The following is a 23,742-nucleotide window of genomic DNA, read 5'->3' as shown; positions in this document are numbered from 1 at the left end:
AGGGCCTCTGTTTACTTAGAGGATTGCTACAGTCTTCTCGGGTGAAACTCTAATACGGCGTGTAAAGGCAGAGTAGGGGTCTACCTAAGCCTGGGTCAGCTTGACAGATCTACCCTGTGAGTTCTTTTTTTATTTATCTTAACCTTTTTTAAGTCTCTGATTTGCTTTTTATTACCATCTCCACTTTAATTGGGTTTTGATCTGTTTTGCTTCCTATGAAGAAAATTTGTCTACTTTTCATTACCTGAGACAGATTGCTAAAAGACCTCTATGCCTAATTACTGTGTTGCAGGGACTTAGCAGAAAAATATTCATTCTGAGGTAAAGGTAGACTTAGGCTTTTTCAGATGTTTCAGTTGAAAAACTAGACTAAGAGAGTTTGGGAGAAGTTACAAAAACCAAGACCAGGATAAGAGGAATTGTTTTGTGCTGAGGAATTTGAAGGAATTGGGAATGTCTGTCTGTGAGAATGTGTTGGGGTCAACAGCATCTTGGATGATTGGTTGGGCATAATATGAGCAAAGAGAGGAAATTCTAAGCAATGTCAGTAGGAAAAGGGGAAAATCTCTTAAGATAAACACTATTATCTGTGTTTCAGAACATGGTGAAAAAGTTTTATTCTTCTTACTCCCCGTTTGATGACAGCTTACATTTTGTAAATATTTACTTAAGTTTCAAGTTGAGTATAATTAGACTATATATTGATTGATTGATGATTGATTGATTGATTGATTGATTTTTAACAGAATAGAATATGGCAAAGAGACCAGAGAGATATGCGAGCAATTCAGCCTGATGCAGGTTATTATAATGATGTAAGTATAAGATATGTCCTATTAGCTTAATAAAAACCTCTTTGCTTAGACCTAGGAACTATGAGATCTCTAAACATGGACTTTTCTTTTTACATTTTTTTAAAATAATTAAAACATTCCTGAAAGGATAGTGTATCTGCATAAACCATGTTTTTTTTTTTTTAACCTGCATTTAAATTTTTCTTTTAATCTGATAATGGATGAACTTTTGATTTGGGGCTTAAAGCAATGTCCAGCAAAAGGTTGCACTGCCTAAGAGTCTTTATAACAAGAGAAGTTCATTTTAAACCTTGCTTGTTATGAATATGTTTAAGTGTGTTGACTTTGAGAAGTAATTTGGGAAATCTGGCACTTGATTTTATTGTTTATTTAGTAATAAATAATAGGCATTTAACTTTCCTATACTTTAATTTTCTTCATTTGATTACTATAGACTAATATATTAAAATACTGTCCTGTATGGTTCTGAATTTGTCTTTAAATGTTGAAATAATTACCATACCATGTCAAAAGCTCTTTAAATATAATTTTCTTTTTTTGTAGCTGGTTCCACCTATTGGGATGTTGAATAATCCGATGAATGCAGTAACAACAAAGTTTGTCCGAACATCAACAAATAAAGTAAAATGTCCAGTATTTGTTGTCAGGGTAAGTATTCTGTTTTGATACTTTTTGGAAAAGTTAATTTTGAAAAATGAGCCTGCAAATATATTTAATAGGACAAAGAAAATGAAGCATTGTTTAAAATATATAACTGGGTTAAAAATCAGTGTATTGCTTCTATTTTTATTTTGGAATGTCCAGTTTATCTATTATATCCAAGTTTAGTAAGATAGTACTTTTGGATTGCTTTTATGTTGCAATTTCTGTAGAATTCTCTCTGAGCTAGCCATGGATATATATTGCAGCAGGTGTCTGACTTGCTCTTGAATAGAAATGTTTTGTTGCAATTTAGAGAACTGCATCTCAAGGTGAATCAAAACTCGTAGGGTTACTAGGAAGGGAAACACCCAAGAAGAGCTGAAGTCCAGTGGTGGACCATAGTTGTCATCAGTGAAGGTACATTGTGGGTACTCAATACATTTTTGCTAAAATTTTTAAAATATAATATTAAAATAAACAGTACATTGACATGGTTCAGATCATTAAAATTTGAAGGGTTTTTAATAAGGAAGTCTTCCCATCTCTGTGTCCCAGGCATCCAGCTAATATTCCTATAGATAATAGTATAATAATCTTTTTGTGTATGTGTTTTGCTAGTAAGAAAGTATTTGTTGGTTAGCAGTATATCAAGTCCAAAGATGTAAGATAGTTAATAGTCAAAGTTGAGTGAATAAGAATTGAAAAAATAATGGGACAGAGGAAAGACATTTGTGGCAAATGAGCAAAATAAGCAAGTCTTCTTATTAAAGAGGTGTGATAGACAGCCCAGAGAACTGAGAGGGCTGGAAGAGATGCTGGCTTCAGTTCCATACAAATGTGACAGTCAGGCCTCCTCTTTGTTTCAGAGGCCTATTACAGTAGAAAACATTAGAAAAGGAACATTATTTGAATGGCTTTTGTGTTAGTAGAGCCAACCAGTTTGTAGTGTAATTTTGTATGGCAGAGGATTTGGTAAAAGGAGTATGATGTGCAGCTAATTTTAATTTCTTGTTAGCATAACAGAGAAAACCTTTTTGAGGTGAATAGAATCTGAGCATTCCATGTATCTCGTTAGATGGGTAAATTGCTCATTTGGGAATCAAGCTATAAGGTCTTAGGAAATTTGCACATAGTGGAGACAAGTCTAGATTACAGGTGTTAAAGACATAAAGACTGTGGGTCCTGTGTCTACAGTGTGGTAGACTGTAGTCTTTACCGAGTAGGGATCCATAGCAGATAACAGAAACTAGGAAAGTAGAAGGGTTTTTTAAAATGATCATCAAAATCATGATCTTCAGGTAAGCAGTAAAAGGCTGACTTGTCGTGTGTATCCATGTAATTTACCAAATAAACTTGATTTTTTATGTCTCATCCTATAAGCACCCTTGTAGTTTTCAGCCCTGTGTCACACTTTTTACAGGGGAATGTAGGATTGTTGTATTGATATTTCTTGTGTTTACATCTATGGAAAATGTGTGTAATCTGTCATAGAAACTTGAAAATAAAAGAAAAAGTTCAGAATGCAGATTGTGACTTGAAATACTGGCGTACTGTTAGTCATGCCTCTGTTGTATTGCTTTTTTTTTGTTTGATACTAGATTAGCATGAGACTTGTCACTGCTTGATATTGTGAATGAAAAAGAACTTTATATGTATTATACATTTAGTTTCCAGGAAAAATTTGATAGCCTTGATTTCCTTAAATTGATATTTATTGTTATACTGTTTTGTTTTGTTATTTTCATAAAACACTGGTAACTTATCTGCCTGAATGGTCCACTAGCAGCTGTAATAAACCCAATCTTTCACTCATTCAGTCTGTGAGTTTTTCTGGTGACTGATGATCTTATTAATAAATAATACGTTGATCTTCCATGTATTCTAGAAAAAGTAGATCTTCAGATATTCTGTTTTGAAATGCTCTTTAGGGTGCCTAGGTGTGTGTAACTTAACAGGTAATTGTAATGCACTTACTCTTTTTAATTTACTTAATGAACTAAGTGCTAGAGCTCTTGTTGGACTGTGTTAATTTCTTTTCTGGTTAAGTATTTGCTTATAAATCTGAGCCATATTCTGGAGTGAAAGTATTGTCCACTCAATGCCAATTGTTGGATATTTTATGAAGGCCTTCTGAGTGTTTTAAAAGGTAATTAAGGGTGTGGATTTGTGACCTTGTGTAATTTCTCTTTCTTTCCCAGTGGACTCCAGAAGGAAGAAGGCTGGTCACTGGAGCTTCTAGTGGGGAGTTCACCTTGTGGAATGGACTCACTTTCAATTTTGAAACAATATTACAGGTAACAGTAATCGTCAGATGGTAGCAGCATTCTGTGTTATTGGCCTTTTAAAACTTACAATTGGACAGATCATTGCCTTCCATCGTATAGTCTTTGATATGATGTTTATAAATGTTTTGTGTTTCCACAGGCTCATGATAGCCCAGTGAGAGCCATGACTTGGTCACATAATGACATGTGGATGTTGACAGCAGACCACGGAGGATATGTGAAATATTGGCAGTCGAACATGAACAACGTCAAGATGTTCCAGGCACATAAGGAGGCGATTAGAGAGGCCAGGTTTATACACAATATACCATTTTCTGTAGTCCCTATTGTCATGGTTAAATTATTCTCTAAGTGTATTCTGGGTGCAGAGATGCATGGGTTCTGTCAGATTCTGGGAAACTTTTTGCACCCTATAAACACAATATTTTTCTTTGTTTTCACACATTCACCATTTTGCTGGCACTTTTCTGAAGTAGTGTTGTCCCGATATGAGCCTTTGCAATATGTTAGAGATGTATTGTCTGCCGCATTTTGCACTGGTTTTCTCTTTTCATTTATGGTTAATAATGTGTATACGTTATTCATTTTTATTACCTACTATGTAAGACAAGAATATTTCATTCCAAATAAAGAATTCAGTCTTTAATTATACAACTGAATAAAATCTAAAGCCTACAGAAAACACCTTCAGAGTTCTCACAAAATACAAGAAAAAAAAAGGCTTAAGTGAAGACCTGGTTGGCTTGGTTATGCCACGACTTCAAAAGGAAAGTATAGTAGGGCTAAAAACTCTCCAAGTAACTCTGGATGTGGCAAACATTAATGGATTAATGAGCGGGTTCTTTCAAGCTTTGGAGCTGTAAGCAGACCATTGTCAAGAAGACTGTAGGACTTTCCTTCTGATTCACTGTTGACATCAGTAATGCAAATGTATGATAAGTGGGAGTTTAAAATATTTTCATTAAGTTGTATATTTTTACATATCAGTGAGATATGTATAGTAGAAGTGGAAAAGAAAAAGTTTCAAAAACAAGCTTGAAGAAATGCTGCAGCTTCAGAAGAAAGCTAAGCAGCAGTCTTTATGGTGTGCCACCCACACGAGGGAGGAGGTTGACATCTTTATAGAAACATCGTCCACTGTAGTCACTTGTTTCTACTTTCAGAATCTTAACAAAGACTTATTGGATAAACACACATCTGCAAAGACTGTGCCTTATTCTCCTGACTATACATTGAGTTTTCAAAAGTGGTCCTTTCTTAAGCATAAGGTTCAGAAGTTCAGGGGAGTTCTTAGAGTTAAATGAGAAACTTGATGGTCTTTTACAGGGAGGAAGAAATGGATCCCTCCTTTGCAGTGTATTCTTTGGCTTTAAACAATTGGAATATCCCCATGTTAGTTTTCTTCAAAAAGCATAACATTTATGGGATAACTTTTGTGAAAGAAGGTGTGAACATTTTCCACAAACCTTTTACATAAGTGAGAAACATCAAATGAAGGAATGTTTTAACAAATAGTCTTAAAACAGCCTGCCTGAAACTTTTCAGTTTATCATTATATGAAGTTCAAAGCAGAAGCTGATTCTAGTTTTTTTTTGAGCAGTATTCCTATGTGATTTTAAAAGACTTTACAGGAATATTGCAAAGAGAATTTGTTTAGTTATATACTTAATCAGCTCTATGTTTTCTGTGGATACCATAGGAAATACTGTACTGTGGGGAGTCTGGCTAGCATTAGTACTAATAATACCCTCATTAAATTCTCTGAATATCGATGATTGAAAACTAAGAAGCAACTACTGTGAATTACTCTTTTGTTGAGATAGGTTGTTAGCTAACAGCACTCTCTTTAAGGCCCTTCACTGTTGGATGCTTCCCTCTCCTGTTTATTGCGCAGCGCAGTGTTTTATTTTTCCCTGTCTGAGACGCGCAGATAACCTGTGAAATGCTGACTTCTTTCCCCTGCTGTGTGTCTTCACGTAACAGTTTCTCACCCACGGATAATAAATTTGCTACATGCTCTGATGACGGCACTGTTAGAATCTGGGACTTTCTTCGTTGCCATGAGGAAAGAATTCTCCGAGGTACGTGTCCTAACAGTACTGATTGGAATATTTAAATAGGGAAGGCATTTGTGGTTTAAATCATCACAGTACCACAATACCAGCTTACATCTTCATTCAGTTGTTTACATACACACCATCTCAACCAGGCTCTTCAAAGAAACCTGAACTCTTTCTGGTTCACAATCACTTTTTGTCTATTTTTACTATTAATATTTTGAGCTATAAATTAAATAGACACACATTTCCTGCCTTGTACCCAGGATGGCTTTCTCCAACATATTGATACTATAATTTTATTTATATAACTCACATTCTTCTGACATTCCTTTTTCAGTAGGCATTAACCAAAGTCTCAGTAGCTACACTTCTCAATATTGCTATTTCTGAAAGGAGGTGGTTTTTCAGTATACCACATTTATACTACATGGCTCATTTGTTACTACGTATTGAAGGGATTTTTATTTACTTTTATTGATTTCATAGTTATAAACTAACATCTGTGAATTACTCTATCCTAGGAAAGAAATCCATATTTTCACTTGGATTAACTTAGTTTTCTAAGGTGGGGTTGTTGAAACTCACAGTAGTACATCAACACTATTGATGTGAATTTAATAGTGTTAGAGTTAAGGAATTAACTGTGTGTTTTATATATTCAATATAAATATTGACACAAAAAACATTTACGTACATCTTGGTTTATTATTAACTAGGAAGGTAGTTTCCTCAGGTATTAACAAAGAGTACATTGTCTTCCATACTCTTGATTCCATTATGCCATAAAAGTATCATCTTCCTCTGACACATACATGCATAGTGAGAGAATGGGTGCCACAGACATTGGGTGTCAAGAACTTACTCTTCAGAGATTGCCCTTTTTTGTTCAAGAGTTGGTGGAGTGAGTGAGCTTGCTTGACTTATTTCCTCACACCTTTTCAGAGTTTTATTTACAGCATATAAGAGTTGATGCTTTCTAGACAAGAAGTTTAGTGTTCTTGATATTTAACCCATATTTCAAGCCAGTATATTTTTTTAATCACAATTTGTAAACATTCCTGGCTTTGCACATTTTGTGGGTTTTATCCACAGTAATGTATCGTGATAGCTAGAATAAGGATATTGTACCTATCCTATTGAAGGGGTATACTCATGATGAGGTCATAATATTGACAACTTCAGAAACTAGATGGAGCCTTTGAAATCATCTAATCTGCGTTCTTTTATGGATGAGCACCAAGACCCAGGAGATTAAGTGAAATAGTCAAGGTAAAATAAGTTCATAGCCAGGACTAGCTTCCTATCACTTGACACCTATCCTAATTCTACTATGAGAAGTCTTAGCTGTTAAACAATGATAGCTTTTTCTAGACTTTGAAAATCCTAAGAAATATAGATGAAACCAAATAATTTTATGTATTGATATAATTCTAAAGGATCAAAACCATTAATTTTACAATGGCCTAGACTATAATAACCATGAAGTCTGATATAATACCACTGGGCATCTGTATTAAATAGAGAAGAAAAACTAATATAAGATAGTGCTTTTAACATCAAGTGCCAGTGAAGTGTTACTCAGTTTTATTAATGAAACTGTTTCTAAACAGTGCTTAAGAACTCTATTCTTCTGAGATTTAGAGTGTAAGTTGGGCATTAATTAAGCAGTTAAATATTATCAGATTTGAGTCCAGGTGAATTTGGATAAAATTACGTGAATGCTGAATCATTACCTGTTCTTCATATAGCTTAAAAAACACACCAGTATCATGTCTGTATTAATTGAGAGTTGAATTTTATATTTTATGTGGGTATTCTTTTAAGGTTTTACTATGAATATTTAAAAATGAACAAAAGTGCAGTGAACCTCCATGTGCTTCTAGGATCTGTATTCTAGCTTACTCATTTTGTTGTCTTCCTGTAAACAGTGTTATATTTGATTCATGGTCATGACTTTTTTCTTAGTACCTTAGTGAGTACATGAGAAATAGAAATACAGTCAACCAAGTTAATTATACCACCTAAGGAGTACTTCTGATAGTGGATCTGGTGTAGTGGATGGGTTGTTAGGTTCTAATTATCTGACAGAAAACTATCATTCCTCATTTTTCTAAATTTTCTGAATTTTAGACATGATTATAAAGTAACGAAACCATTGTTGTCATAATTTTCCTATTCACTTGGTAGGTTGGGGGTCAGGGGACTATGGAACTCAAGTTGTCTCAAGGGATGAGGTGAAATTCTTAAAAAAATGAAGTGAATTTAGTTTAGTTCTAGTCATAGAAAATTGAATCCCCAAGTTAAGCAAATAGGAGGCTTTTAAAATGTCTCTTGCCCTTTATAAAGGTACGATAGGCTCTATGACGTCAGGCAGGTAAGCACACTTCCATGGCGTGTTAGTGTTGCGCATCAGACCATCACTTGGGATTAAGTTAAGAAAATCCAACAACATTTTGATTGAAGGGGATATTTGTGGGCACATAGTCCAGCTGTTTATCGAATACTTTCCCACATGATTCCCCCAAACCATTTTTCTATCCACAAAACATTTTTACTATGTGCGTGGTTAGTCGCTCAGTTGTGTCCGACTCTTTGCAACCCTATGGACTGTAGCTCACCAGGCTCCTTTGCCCTTGGAGTTTCTCATGGAAGAATACCGGAGTGGGTAGCCATTTCCTCCTCCAGAGGATCTTCCTTACCTAGGTATTGAACCCGAGTGTCTTGCATTGGCAGGCAGATTTTTTACCATTGAGCCACCAGAGAAGCCCATACAATATTCACTACCTCACATGAACCTCTCAAAAGAGGTTCAGTTTTATGTAGCTCTAATTTTTCAGAAAGTTCTTTCTTTAAATCAGAAACCTGCTTTCTTATAACTTGTCCTGCCTTCTGGAACACAAAAAATTAAATCTGAACTCTTCTACATGGCAGCCCTTCAAGTATCTGAAGACAGCTCTCATATCTTCCTGATGTCTTGTAGCTGTAAGCTTACAGGATCCCTGTGTGTGGCACAGGCCATTATATGGTACTTTTGAGTACAGAATTTACAGTTGCTCTTCAGTGAGTGTCCTTACTGAGATTGTTCTTACGCTTCTTGGTTAAAGAAGACGTTACACAAGAGGAAATAATCAGTATTTTTAATGTTTAAGTGAGCATCGATCTGTTGTCACATTTGCTACTTTAAGGTTGTCATATTTGTTCCATAGATGGGAAAAGGAAACACTTATGAAGTTGAACATATTGCAGCATTGAGAAATACCATGTGTATACCCACTCATTTCCAAAGCATATGCAGATCAGCATAATTTACACACATTTATCTTTCTTTTCTAGTATGAATAACAGCACTCAATTTAGGGACTGGGATTAAAATAACCTTTAAGCACCAAGAATACATAAGTCTAAATGAGCCTCTAGGTGTTTATGCACTTGACTTCAAGTGAAATAGAGGCATTAAAATCCATTTATTAGTGAGCATATATTCATGCTATCATAGGTAGGACACATTTTAAAAAAATAAAGTATGATGTCTTCCTACCCTCATGCTTCTTAAAGTTTATTTTCACAAACTTAAAATGTTGGGTATTGTGGGAAAGAGTCAATGAGAGTCAGAGTCTTAGAAGTGTGCTTTTATAAATATAAAGTTAGAAACAGATCATTTGTGACTAAAATGAAAATGAGAAAGATTGGAGATACAGAATCAATAAGAATACTGTAGTTAATTTTAATGAGAAGTGAAATTTTATTTTTTTGTGCTTAGTTGGATCTGACTCTTGGTGACCCCATGGACTGTAGTCTGCCAACATAATATATACTATTAAAAAGAATCCAGTTTACTAGCTTTAGTATGAATTGTTTTACCTTCTTGATTTTAGCAACAGTAACTGACACATTACACTTATTCTAAGTAGTTCATTTAATCTTACCAGTACTCCTATGAGATAAGTATAGTTTGTTCCACGTTTTCAAAAAAAGGGAATTTCCCCAAGGTCATATAACTTGTAATAGGTGAGGCTCAGATTTGAACCCCTCTTATCTCAACTGTAGAGTTCATACTCCGAAGCGTTATGTTAAACTGCCTCTTTTATGTTTTAAAAGTATCATCAGCATGGATGTCCTCCTGAGTTGTGATGATCGAATTGTAGAATAAAGGTTTTTGCAGGGAAAGAAGAGAAGTATTGGGTAGAGAGAACTATAGATTCTCAATTTTATTTTGCCATTCTACTTTAAAGCTGTCCATATAGGGTTTAAGTTTTCAATCACAATGAATAGTTCAAACTGCAAACGAGTTACAAGCCATATACTGGGTTAAATAAATAAACATGGACATAAGAAGTTACACTGAGGCTTACTCAGGAGTTAAGATCTGTTTTCAGTTTTAAAATACACCATTCATGGAGAGGAAATGAACCCCTGAGTACACACAGCATAAGAAAATAATACTGTTAGTATTTTTGATAAGTCTCTGTATCTCTGCCTGACTGCATGTGACTGTGGTTCTTTAATGAGATAAGCCCCTCTGCGAAGATCTTTTGGTTTGGCAATGTTTCTCTGAACTGTGTAAAGACATATTTACAAAGTCTTGAGTGTTCAAAAAAGTCTCTGATGCTTTTTTATTGGTAATGTTTTATTTAAAATTGGCAAACCATGAAGCTTGCGATTAAGGGACCTTTATGTATTTGTACAAAACATTCCACAGAATCCTTTGTGTTCTCCCCAAGATGAAAAGCAAATACTCAGCTTCCTTTAAAATAGCCTGTAGCAGAATAACTCCTTTCACGAACATAGCATGTTTTAATATTAAAAGAACTTAGGGCATATCTTATATAATCATCCAGTCATTCATGTGGGCCCATAAATATATTGGTTGATACCTGTTTTCCCTGTGTTTCCTTATTTTGAGGACGCGTTTATTGAAGGCTCTTTTCCCCCTGCTCCCCTGAACAGACTGGATCATGGTATGTTTTCCTACATAAATAATTATCTGGGTATATCATGAGAGGGAAGAAGCTTAATATGTATGTCTAAAGCAAATTATTTGAAGAAATTAGTGTAGTAGAATCCTGAAATATTCATTTACTATGGTCCATTCATGTTTTACAGTGTTATTTTAGGTTTCTATACTGAGCTTTGTTCTAACTCTGTACTTATTTAAAAAATTGCACATATGTTCCAAAAACTTGTTGAAAATAGATCTTGGCTTTCTTGGGATGCCAGGGCTGCACACTGTTACAGTCATTCTGTATTTTAATTGAGAGTGATTTCCAGACATTCTTCTGTGTATAGAGATTCCAGTTTTTTGACAGCAACAAATCATTATGACTTGTCATCTAGGCGGTCAGTTTTTATCTTTGCATTTAGTAAATACTCTGTAATTGTCTGCTTCAGTTTGACTGAGGCTTAAGTTTCTGTTTGCCAGTGAATTAGTTACCCTCTAGAGCTCGGGTGATCAAGATTTTTATAGTTTTTAAAATTAAAATTCAGGACATTGGAAAGAGCTGATAAAAGTAAAGATATAGTATGCTTTTGGCATCTTCATTTTCAGTGGGTAGATCCTTTAATAAAAATAGTATAAATAAAATATGGTATCACCACAAGTAAGTTGTTTGACAGTGAATGAGGTTACTCCCTAGTCCAAGTACCAAAACAAATACTGTTTTTTTCATAGTCACTTTCTTCCTTTACTCTTATTATATATCTGAAACCCATCTTAAAATTTGATTTAAATCAGATCTTAGGAATTTCTAAGAAGCACCTACAGTGCTGTGATCTCTTTAGTTAAAAGAGACTAAGAATTTCTATTTAAAGGAAGAAATGTTAGTTTCTTGATCATGTATCCTTTTTTTTTTAATAGATTGTATCATAAAATAGTCTTAATTTGTCCAAAACACACGATTATGACTCAAAATCAATCTGCTGAGGCTTCTTTTTTTTTTTTCTTTTTCAGTGAATATATTTTAATATAGTTCTCTCTGAGAGAACTTTACCTTCTTAGCCTGGTTTTAGAATGTCACATTACTTGTGTTATCCCAGTGAAGTGTATCTACTTTAATTTGATGTTTTTAACTATTGAATTGGTTTCTAGGGAACCCCAAGAAGGGCCCAGCCACCGCAAGGTGCCTTTGCGCAGGGATTGGTGGAGCTTCTGTACCAGTGTGCAGCCCAGTGTGCTGCTGTATGATAGCCCTGTCCTCACTGTGCATGCCCCTTCGTAGTTCTGAACAGGCAAAGGTACACATATGGTGTTGAGATCCAGTTTAGGTTATATAACTTTAAAAGTGGCTAAGTTGCTGCTGTTTAAATCATAAGTATTCTGCCACGTTAAAACAGTTAGGAAGTACTGAGGGAAATCAAGATGAATGCAGACCAAAGAGTACTAAAGTGAAAGGTGCTCAGTCGTGTCCGACTCTTTGCTACCCTATGGACCTCCATAGACTATACAGTCCATGGAATTCCCTAGGTTAGGATGCTGGAGTGGGTAGCCTTTCCCTTCTCCAGGGGATCCTCCCAACCCAGGGATCAAACCCAGGTCTCCCACATTGCAGGTGGATTATTTACCAGCTGAGCCACAGGGAAGCCCAAGGATACTGGAGTGGGTGGCCTATCCCTTCTCCAGTGGATCTTCCTGACCCAGGAATTGAACCAGGATCTCATGCATTGCAGGTGGATTCTTTACCAACTGAGCTATCAGGGAAGCCCAAAGAGTACTAAGGTGAGTCCAAGAGACATCATACCTGGGAGCTCAATATTTTATCTGCAACAGAAACTTCTTATATAAAACAAAAGTAATTTGTGATACCAGGAGTCACCAAAGATTAGAGTAGTTGGTCTTAGTCCTGTAAAGCCTACTAATTGCTTTTTAAAACTAAATAGTTTTACTTTTCTGAAATGAAATTTATTGATAATAACCCATACATATAAAACTTTTTTTAAAAAAGGTACCAGTGCATATCCAAACAGACTCTGAGAAGAAAAGTCTTTACAGAATGCTTATTAAGGGACATTACTGTTTCCATTGAAAACCAGTGGTTTGGAATAAAAATGGGTCATGCTAAAACAACCCTAGTTTTATAGAATTACCAAAGGGGGAGATAAAGGAATTTTTTCAAACCATAGTCAGTCTTTTGAATTAACCTGTAGGACTGACTGTTATTTCCAGAAAAGTTCATTGATGCTTGTTATCTGTGAGGCATGTATGCAGAAGGTGCTGCAAGATCCTTTAGTTGGCCTCTCTCCTGTTTAGTATTTTTTATTAAAGATAGCTTTTGCAAGTTAACCGGTGATTCACAACTATAGGCAGCAATTCTCATCTAGAGAGAATGGATAGTGTCATCTTAAACCTAGTGAATAGAATATTATTGTATAAAATTTTAAATAGAGATAAATGTAAAGTTCTGTGTTTAGGTTTTCCATCTCAATTCTGGAGTTTACTAGATTGGTATATGAGAGTTCATATAAAAATAACCATGGGTTTTAGCTGATAGGTGTGAATTCTTGAGGTGTCATGCCCCATCCCTCACTTGTAAAAAATGTATGTTTCAGAATGATGTGTGTGTGTGTGTGTGTTTAGTCTCTTAAGTTGTGTGCAACTTTTTTGTGACCACCATGGACTGGAGCCCACCAGCCTTCTCTGTCCAAGGGATTTCCCAGGCAATAATACTGGAGTGAGTTGCCCTTTCCTTCTTCAGGGTATCTTCCTGACCCATGGGAATCAAACCCATGTCTCCTGCACTGCAGGCATTGTAGTTAGATTTCACGACTGAGTCACCAGTGAAGTCCTTCAGAATGATGGGGCATAGTTATCATGGGAGATGATTAGATGCAGAAGGGTCTGGAAATCATGCGGGGAAGTACAGGGAAGCTTAGTACTCAGCTTGGATAAGAGAATCTGAAGAAAAATTTTTGTCATCTTCAAATATTTAAAGGCTTTTGTATGGGAGTAGGATTGGATTTGACTGTGTGGATCACAATAAACTGTGGAAAATTCTGAGAGAGATGGGAATACCAGACCACCTGACCTGCCTCTTGAGAAACCTGTATGCACGTCAGGAAGTAACAGTTAGAACTGGACATGGAACAACAGACTGGTTCCAAACAGGAAAAGGAGTATGTCATGGCTGTATATTGTCACCCTGCTTATCTAACTTATATGCCGAGTACATCATGAGAAATGCTGGGCTGGAAGAAGCACAAGCTGGAATCAAGATTGCTGGGAGAACTATCAATAACCTCAGATACACAGATGACACCACCTTTATGGCAGAAAGTGAAGAGAAACTAAAAAGCCTCTTGATGAAAGTGACAGAGGAGAGTGAAAAAGTTGGCTTAAATCTCAACATTCAGAAAACGAAGATCATGGTATCCGGTCCCATCACTTCATGGGAAATAGATGGGGAAACGGAAACAGTGTCAGACTTTGGTTTTTTGGGCTCCAAAATCACTGCTGATGGTGACTGCAGCCATAAAATTAAAAGATGCTTACTCCTTGGAAGAAAAGTTATGACCAACCTAGATAGTATATTGAAAAGCAGAGACATTACTTTGCCAACAAAGGTCCATCTAGTCAAGGCTATGGTTTTTCCAGTGGTCATGTATGGATGTGAGAGTTGGACTGTGAAGAAAGCTGAGCGCCAAAAAATTGATGCTTTTGAACTGTGGTGTTGGAGAAGACTCTTGAGAGTCCCTTGGACTGCAAGAGATCCAACCAGTCCATTCTGAAGTAGATCAGCCCTGGGATTTCTTTGGAAGGAATGATGCTAAAGCCGAAACTCCAGTAGTTTGGCCACCTCATGCGAAAAGTTGACTCATTGGAAAAGACTGATGCTGGGAGGGATTGGGGGCAGGAGGACAAGGGGACGACAGAGGATGAGATGGCTGGATGGCATCCCTGCGTTGATGGACGTGAGTTTGATTGAACTCCGGGAGTTGGTGATGGACAGGGAGGCCTGGCTTGCTGCGATTCATGGGGTCACAAAGAGTCGGACATGAGTGAGCGACTGAACTGAACTGAGGATTGGATTTATTGTATATAGCTCTATAAAGGAGATAGGGAGAAAATTAGGACATCATCGTGTGTACTAAGTCACTTCAGAAGTATCCAACTCTTTGCAACCCTAACGATGCTTTGCAACCCTCTAGGCCCCTCTGTCCATAAGATTCTCTAGGCAAGTATACTGGAGTGGGTTGCCATGCCCTCCTCCAGGGAATCTTCCCAACCTCAGGGATTGAACTTGGATCTCTTATGTCTCTTGCATTGGCAGGCTGTTTCTTTGTCAGTAGTGTCACCTGGGAAGCCCTAGGACTTCATATTTGGAGTTAATTATGGAAGCTTTTTTTTTTTTTTTAGAAAGATAAGATAATGGGCTATTATGTGAGCCATTAGGCTTTCCTTTGCTGAAATTTTGCCATGTTTAGCTTTGCCAGCTGTTAGATTTTAGAAGGCACCGCTTTTTCAGGTGGATGGTTCTATTTGAAAATAATTAACCTGGATTAGATTGTCTGTTTCCTGTAGTTTCTTATTTTAAGGCAGACCCAAAAGCCTGAAAGTCAAGCATGTAGATACATCATTATCACGGGTTAAAATGGGTAGGGTAAGTCCCATGCCGAGATACTGCCACTTTGCTCTAAAAATACTTTTGGTAAGACGGTAGATCATTTAATTAATCCTATTGTTTGAAGTAGTAAATAGAGCCTCAAAACCACCTCATGTTTTTAAAGATATTTAAAAATATTTATACTCTTAAATCATTATACATATGCGTATAAAGTATACAAATCTTAAGTTTACAGTATGAGGTATTTTTACATACTTAAACATTCTCTTAGATCAAGGTACAGAGTATTTTCAGCATTCTAATGATTCCTTCATGCTTCTTTTCCACCTAAACCTTTTATTAAGTAGTTTAGACTGTCTTAAGATATTTTCATTCAATTATTTTTCCTTTTTTCCCCACTATTCTTTATTTTGTTGATTTGTAGTTTGTCATCTCACCTTCTCTTGTGTTAAGCTTTCTTAATTTCCTTTCCTTGTTTTGTTTCTGTAGCCTTTTGAAAATGTCTGTTTACTTTTTCTGATTTTACTAGTTTTTCATTTTTACTAATTTTTCATTTACTAGTTTCCTGCTACATAACAAAACTTAGTTTATGAAGAGAGAGTATTATGTGTTACCAAAACCACAGGCTCTGGAGTCTGAATGTTGGTCACAGTTTTAGCTGTTAGGAGCTGTGTCAGTCACATTGCTTTGGTATCCTTGTGTGTATAATGGGGATCAGTAATAGTGTCGACCTTACTAAGTGGTGAGAATTAAATGGGTTAATTCAGAAGACGCACTAGTGCCATAACAAGTGTTTAGTGAATACTGTCTGTCAGTTTCAAAGCTAATTCAGAACCTGCTTCCCTAGCTCTGCCTAGTTCAGCACAAAAATGGTTGTTTCAGAAGTGTATTTTACTTTTCTTGTTAAATGTTTTCCAGCCATTGTCATTGGTGTTTCACTAGTACAAGTTTTATTTACAAGTCATCCATAAATAGAAGTCCTTGTTTAAACACAGTTGTCATGATTTTCTAATGTTTTCAGGTATAAAAAACTCAGCACTTAGAATTGGGTTTTTTAGGATCTCATATGGAAACATTCAAGGGCTTCCTAGGGGGCTCAGTGGTAAAGAATCTGCCTGCCAGTGAAGGAGACACAGAAGACTCAGGTTCAATCCCTGGGTCAAGGAAGATCCCCTGGAGGAGATCTTCCCACTTCAGTATTATTTCCAGAAGAATCCCATGGACAGAGGAGCCTGGTGAGGTACAGTCTGTGGCATCGCAGAGTCAGATGCGACTGAGCACGAACACATGGAAACACTTCAAGGTTCTGTTTCTGTTAGATGAACTGAGTGTCTAATGACTGCCCACTGTTCAAGATTCTGTGCTTGATTCTTCTGCGGGTACACGTCATGATCTTTACACTTAAGCCGCATTTTCAACATTTCCCTAGTTCTTTTATTTTTTTCAGACATTTTGTAAATTGGCCTGGTCCCATGGTGAACCAATTCAGAGTGCTGAATAACTGAAAAATAACTGAAGTTATTCAGTCTTCACTGTTTATCACATTGCAGTAGACTGTGGTAATTGGTGTCTAGACAGCTTCATCAAGACAGCATTTATTTTTCTCTGGGGAAAGAACAGATATTTTACGTAATGACCAAATTGATCACAATTTTAAACTTCAGACTCCATTTAGCAATGTAATAAAGTTGGGTGAGCTAGTGATAGCCCTAGTAAAATGTCATTTTTTGGTCATCTTTGATGAGTAATGTCACCAGCAGTAAGTTAGAAGTCTTGGGGAAGGAATATTCCACATATTTTTTTTGTCACAATAGGCAAGACTTAAACACAGAAATCTAATATCATCTGTTTGGGCTTCCTGATCATGCTCTGTTCCTGTCCAATCCAACTTAGCAGGTGACAGCAGACTGGCTGGGGTAAGGCTTATTTGCTGGGTAGGAGCTAAATCTTTACATAAGGTAGAGCAGATATGGGCCCAGCTGGTAAAGTGAGCAAACAGGATGATGTTATAGGACATATTAGAAGTTAAAGAGCATTGTAAGTTCCATGATTTATGAATGTAAACCCTGCTTCTCTCTTGAGGTCATTATAGTACAGTGCTCACCTGTAATATTCTCTATAGGCCCTGGAGTGTTCTCTCCCAGCTAATGCCTGTACTTTGGGCCTTCCCTAGTGACTCAGACAGTAGAGTCTGTCTGCAGTGGGGGAGTTTGATGTGATCCCTGGTTTGGGAAGATCCCCTGAAGAAGGAAATGGCAACCCATTCCAGTATTCTTGCCTGGAAAATCCCATGGAACAAGGAGTCTGGTAGGCTACAGTTCATGGGTTGCAAAAAGTCAGACATGACTGAGCTACTAATGCTGGATAGTAGGCCCTGAATGTTTTGAAATACTTCAACGAAAAGTTTGGTGTTTTTAATATTTTACATATTTTTTGTAATGGTCAAATCAGGTCATTTTATTTAGTTCTCAGAGATTTATGGAAACTATTTGATTTATGTAGTTTTCAAGTGGCTTGTCAATCTAATTTTTGAGGATATTTTTAGTTTTACAGATTTAATGTTTTAATATATCATACAAATATAAATCACCAAGGGTGTTCTGGGTAAAAATAAAATGTTTATTAAAACAAACATTCAAGAGTATATGCTAGGCAAGTTATTTGGTTTATTAAATTCTAGCAGAAACATCATTAAATGTTACATAAATGTTACTCTAATTAACCTTTTCAATTAAGTGTTTTAAATGTAGTTTTTCCCTTTATATTTTGGACCATATTTTTAAAAAGGAAAATTTTCTGTCATCCCACCATGAGGAAATATGATATAGTTCTGATTTTGGGAATTGGATATTAGAGATTGAAGCCTGTGGTATGATGGGTATTAACAAACTCACTATGTTAGAGGAGAATTTTAGTCCTGGTGGAGGCTCACCAAGGACTGTGATGCTTGAATGGGACAAGGCTTGGCACTGTTGTTAAGGTCTAGACTGTAAAAAGAATAGTAATCAGTATTGTGATGTTTCCTTCATCATTATTTTACAGTCACATTTGAATAAATGTGTTAAAATCCAATGGGTGATTAATCCACATTTCTTGAAAGAATTAAATGTAGAAGAGATTTACAGAGGAGATTGGATTTAGTGGAACAGTCAGCCTTCTTGGATTACTTCTAATACTCTGGTACAAATGTTGGTGAAAGGATATAAAACTAAATAAAATGTAACATGAGTACTTACCAATATTCTCTAAACATTGTGGACTCATTTACCATGTGGACCAAGGGAGACCACAAGCTTCCTTTTCCTACTGTAAGTTACACTGGCATTACATGCTTTTGAACATTTTTTATTGATACGTAGAAGTTGTGTTTTTAACTGCATGATCCCCTCAGATAAGTGTAAATCACTGCTTGTCCTGCTTGTCGAGTAACTGAGTTTTCATGGCCTGCAAAAAGTAAATCTGACAAAGGGAATCAGATTGTAACGCGTGTAGCACACGGATAGACGGCAGTGGTGGTGAAAGTGTTTCTTCTCGATCAGAACGCCTGCACAGTGCACGTCCCTAAGGAGTGACATGCCTTTGCAGACAGCGCCTTCCGTGTCTGAGGCCTCACGACTGAAGTCCCTGGCGCGTCTTCTGCGGCCAGGGAGGACGCAGTAGACACCTGGGGAACCGCATGCACTCACCTCTGTCCCCAACCCTAGACGTGATAATCTTCCAGTTTTATCTGGAAAGTAAGTAATGGCTGATTTTTTTTCTTTGTTTCGGTATATATGGCTTTTTTTTTGAAAAGCAAATTTTATAGTTGACAAATTAGAAGATATTTTTTGGTTTTTTCTTTGGCCCAGAAGCTTCTTTTTTATTATTATTGTCCTCAGGTTCTTCAAGACTTAATAGTTTTTAACTTTTGTGTTAAACATACAGTTATGAATAGATTAACTTTAAAATATGTTTTGACAGAATCCTCATTTTAGTGTCTGTAGATTTGTTTCTATTATAGAAACTTGTTTGTTCTAAGTTGGCAGATTAATTCTTACGAAAATAACATTCAGCTGAGAAGTGAGAGTTTTTCACACATTTAAAAAAAATCTTTCAGTTTGAAAGTACATATTAAAATCTTCATTTTCTTCTCATAGCTAACCTGTTATCCAGATTTTTCCAGTAGTTAATGGTGAGCACTGCTTTTAAAAAAGCAAGCAAGAGTTATTTTCTTTCACCTTTTCCTTATATACCTTTGGTTTTATTATTGGTGTGTATTTCCATGGCATCTTTGGTTTTAAACTACTTTTGAATCTGGATGTACCCAGACACTTGGGTATGCCTCCACTTGAAATGACTCTTGATAAACTCCTGCTCATTCTCCTAATCAGCTTGCTAGACAGGTTTCTTCTATGCCTTCTCAGTATGACTAGCAGTAATGCTTTTTATCTGAATTCTTCAACACATTTTAGCATGGTTTTGACATTAAAAGCAAAATGGAAGAAATCTTACACCAAAATCATCCAAAGTGGCCTTCCTTATGAATAATGAAATGAGTATTAATACTCATGTTTTAGAGTGTTTAATACCCATGTTTTAGAGTCATTTTGTAACCCTAGAAGACTTAGTCTGTTTTTATTCTGCAGTTAGTATTGACAAGTATACCTGCAGTCAGAGACCACCAGAAACATACCTGTAGTTTAACAAGTTTATTTATTACTCGTCACAGCAAAGAACATAGGCCTTAGGGAATTTGAGGTGTCTTAGTAAGAGGATCTTATAAAGATTATATTATAGGCTTTGGACTGGATCATTGGGATGAGGGTTTAAGGACGTGAGGGCTGTCATTCTTTTAGCATAAGAGGGACGTTTGGTATTTTGTGGTTTATTCAGGACCTTATTTTTGTCTCACCTTATCATGATCTCAGAATGACTTAATTTAATAGAGTTTAGTGAGATTGTCCAACAGAACAGAATGGTTTAGTTGTAATTGTCAGATCAGTTTGTAATAACATTGAGCTTTAGTTGTGAGCATCAGATTAGTTCTCAGAGGAAATGACTGCTCCGCCTCCCTGCCCCCTGCCCCCCAAAGCTTTTAAGTCCAAGTGGCCTTTGATCATGTAGGAACCAGCTGGGGGAGGCCAAGATTTAATAGCAGTGACATATTGAACAAACTGCGATGATATTGACAGGGATATTTTTACAAAACAGCAACTGGGAAGCTTGCCATTTTTCAGCTGGTTGTAAGTAGTTATAGGTTTCCCCCACTATCCTAAAGTAGGACACAGCTTAGGAACAGATGTACAAGATAAATCGAGACAAAGCATGGATGCTCACGGTTGCAGTGCACAGCTGTCATGGCTTGATGCAGAGATGCTGAGTGTAGTTGCCAAGGAGGGAGCTTGATGGCACCACTTCCGTTGTTCAGGGAGACCACTCTTCTATATTGGCTTTGCTGCAAAACTTGAATGCTTTTGCCTTTTTTGTAAAAGCAGAAATCCTCTTTGGATTTCCTTCTGTCAGCGTTTTTCACACGTTGAGGGTCTGTTTCTAACCCTGTGTTGCACAAGCCCTATCATGCCATTTTCCAACAGCATCAGGTTTTAATTAAGGTATGTACACTGTGTTTTTAGGTACACTGCTCTTATACACTTAATAGACCACAGTGTGTGTGAGCATCAGCATTGGGACACCAGAGGTTCGTGTAGTTTACTTTATTGTGGTGTTCTAAAATCAAACCCACAACATCTCTGAGGTATGCCTGTACTAATGTAGGTCTTTCATAAAAGTGAAGCAGTGTAAAGTGAACTTTGGAAAAGCGGGGGATACCTGTAGTGGGTAAAAACATGTTCTTTTTAAGAAAGAAGATGAATAAAGTTTTATTAATCTCTCTGGGAATCCTAAGGGTTTACTCTACTAAATTTAGCATCTCAGGATTAGCTTTTTGTACTTCAGGAGTTCTTTCTTTACATCTGGGAAGAGTCAACTGTCTGTTTTCTGTATTGTCTGTGTTAATACATAGCCATATACATCAAAGGGATAGCAAAGGTTTTTACAACTTAAGAACACTGTTTGGAACTTTACAATTAATAATTAAAATAATTGTAAAATTCTTTATGAACTCTCAAGGGAAAAATAAAAGGACCATGTTTTTCATAACTCCACTCTAGTCATATTCATCGAAGGTCACTGAAAAGAAATTTATATTTATTCATTTATTCGTTCCTGTTTTCATGAGCAATACAAGTGATAGCTGGAGATTTTTGGTTTAAAAGCATCTACTTTAATATCTTCATATATATTCTAAAGCACTGCATTATTTTTTTCCCTCTTCCAAGTCTTTTTTTAAATATATTTTTTTGTTGAAGGATAATTGCTTTACAGAATTTTATTGTTTTCTGTTAAACATCAACAAGAATCAGCCATAGGTACACCCATGTCCCCTCCGTCCTGACCCTTGCTCCCATCTCCCTCCCCATACACTTCTAGATTGATGCAGAGTCCCTGTTTGAGTTCCCTGTAAGCACTGCATTATTATAGTGCATAAAAAAGTAGTGCTCTAATTCATGAGGTAGTTCTTACAGGTTTGTAATTTTAAAAGTGGTCACTTTTTAAAATCAGATATTTTAGAACATCTGCTCATGCAAGTCTAGAGATAATCTTTTTAAAATTTGAAGGTCTTCAGAACAAAATTTGCCTCCTAGGAAACTGCAGAACAGGCTTTTTCTGTTGTATTTTACCTTGAACGATAAACTAAGAGTATTTGCCTTAACACTGAATCTTTTTATCATTTGATAACAGCTTAGTAAGTTTCAATACTGGAAGAGTTAGGTTTGTAACTAAGACTTTATTAAAAGTATAGAGCACATTTGGGTAGTGTCACATGATGGAGTTCAAAATGTTCAGCTCCATTAGACAAGCGAGATCCATTGGAGGTCAACTAGTCTCTTCATGTGATAGTACTGGTTCTGCCATTGGTGTATAGAATTTTCCTGTAGATACAGAGAATATAATCATATTTTGTCATTAAAATCTTCATGCTAGCTTCGAGTGTTTATGAGAATCTCAGAAACCTTTAAGAAAGAACTTAGATTGCAAAGCTTCTGACATCTTGATGCTTTTAGTGGAGCAGTAGTAGCCTTAAAAACATGGTTGATTTGGACCAAACTAAGGATGATAACTTTTCAAAATAAGGTTTTTTTCTTAAAGATCATTAAACATAAAAAAATGTATTTTTAAAAAGTGTTTAATTGTGGTTTTAAACACTCTATAATGAACTATTATTTAGATTTTATATGATAAGTACAGTAAATATTTTTGCATGGAAAAGAGTATTCCAGAGTTATCACAGATTTCAAGATTGATAGGGAACTTACTATGGTACTATTTGTAATCTGTGTGTAAGTTACATGTAGATGCCAGCATATATCTCCTTATAATTGAGGCACAAAGGTTTATGATATGTTCTCTTGATTTAAAGTAACCTTGATTTAAAGGTTCTATAATTTATCTGAGCAGCATCCCACTTTCATGATCCCCACAAAGTTGGCTCTTCTGTTATTTGCTGTAACCAGTAGACGTACATTTATGTTTTCTTTGTAGCTATCCACTTCCCCAGAAGTACCAGAATAGTACAAGTACACTATGTCTTTTCATAGTCAATGATGTGTGCAAATCTTATTTGTAATGTCATTTTTTTTCTATAAAAAAACAGGGGTAAATTCTCTGCTTTGTGTATTGTTACCTTTAAAATATAGGAGAATATAGTATAATTGCTATTTCCAGTGGTTAAGGGACAAGGAAGAAGAAATCATTAATGTTACTGAACCTCCTTCTAGCTGTTCTTCAATTCTGGGTACAGTTACAGTTTCTACGTGGGCAGTCTTTGTTTTTCCTCCAGAGTGCCTTAAACATCACTCACTTAAGAGCAGCAGGTCTGGCTTTGAATCCCAGCTCCGCTCCTGGGCAAGTCAGTCTCTTCTGGATGCGTTTCCTCCTCTGTAAAGTGGGGCTCATGATACCTACCTCACAGGGTTGTTGTGAGGGTCCCAGAAGTACGCAGAAGGCACTTCTCATGTTGTAGGCTTGAAGCAAATGTTTGTTGCTTAAATCATATATGTGCTAGGAAAGATGGGGAAAGCATGGAGGATATAAAGAACGTAACATTTAAGTTAATTTGATTTAAGAGGAGGTTGAAATTGATTAGGAAAGATATTATAAAGGGTTTGTTTATGAGGCGATTACTAGATCAAGAGTTGGGATGGGTTATATAAGATTATCCTATTTCCGTAGTGATTCTTAGGTTTAGAAGTGTCATTGATAAAATTAATTGTATTGTAAGCCATATTTAAATAAATAACATTCTACTGAAATGGAAGTATGACTTATTTTTTGAAGCTTTATTTAT

General features: G+C 36.1%; 1 protein-coding gene across 4 annotated transcripts in view; it reads left to right on the top strand.

Annotated features, from left to right (window-relative positions):
- Nucleotides 1-23,742, top strand: part of WDR33 (WD repeat domain 33) — a 117,088-nt gene that overhangs the window by 55,486 nt on the left and 37,860 nt on the right. For all 4 annotated transcript variants that reach the window (XM_040227793.1, XM_040227794.1, XM_040227795.1 and 1 more), the window contains exons 3-7: nucleotides 747-815; nucleotides 1,359-1,463; nucleotides 3,656-3,751; nucleotides 3,882-4,033; nucleotides 5,726-5,823. In XM_040227793.1, coding sequence (XP_040083727.1) covers nucleotides 747-815; nucleotides 1,359-1,463; nucleotides 3,656-3,751; nucleotides 3,882-4,033; nucleotides 5,726-5,823 — 520 coding nt within the window. The remainder of the gene's footprint in view (nucleotides 1-746; nucleotides 816-1,358; nucleotides 1,464-3,655; nucleotides 3,752-3,881; nucleotides 4,034-5,725; nucleotides 5,824-23,742) is intronic.

Source organism: Oryx dammah, unplaced genomic scaffold (assembly GCF_014754425.2).
Source record: "Oryx dammah isolate SB20612 unplaced genomic scaffold, SCBI_Odam_1.1 HiC_scaffold_27, whole genome shotgun sequence".
Classification (NCBI taxonomy): Eukaryota; Metazoa; Chordata; class Mammalia; order Artiodactyla; family Bovidae; genus Oryx; species Oryx dammah.
Note: the sequence above shows the minus strand (reverse complement) of the source record. Positions and strands in the feature narration are given on the sequence as shown.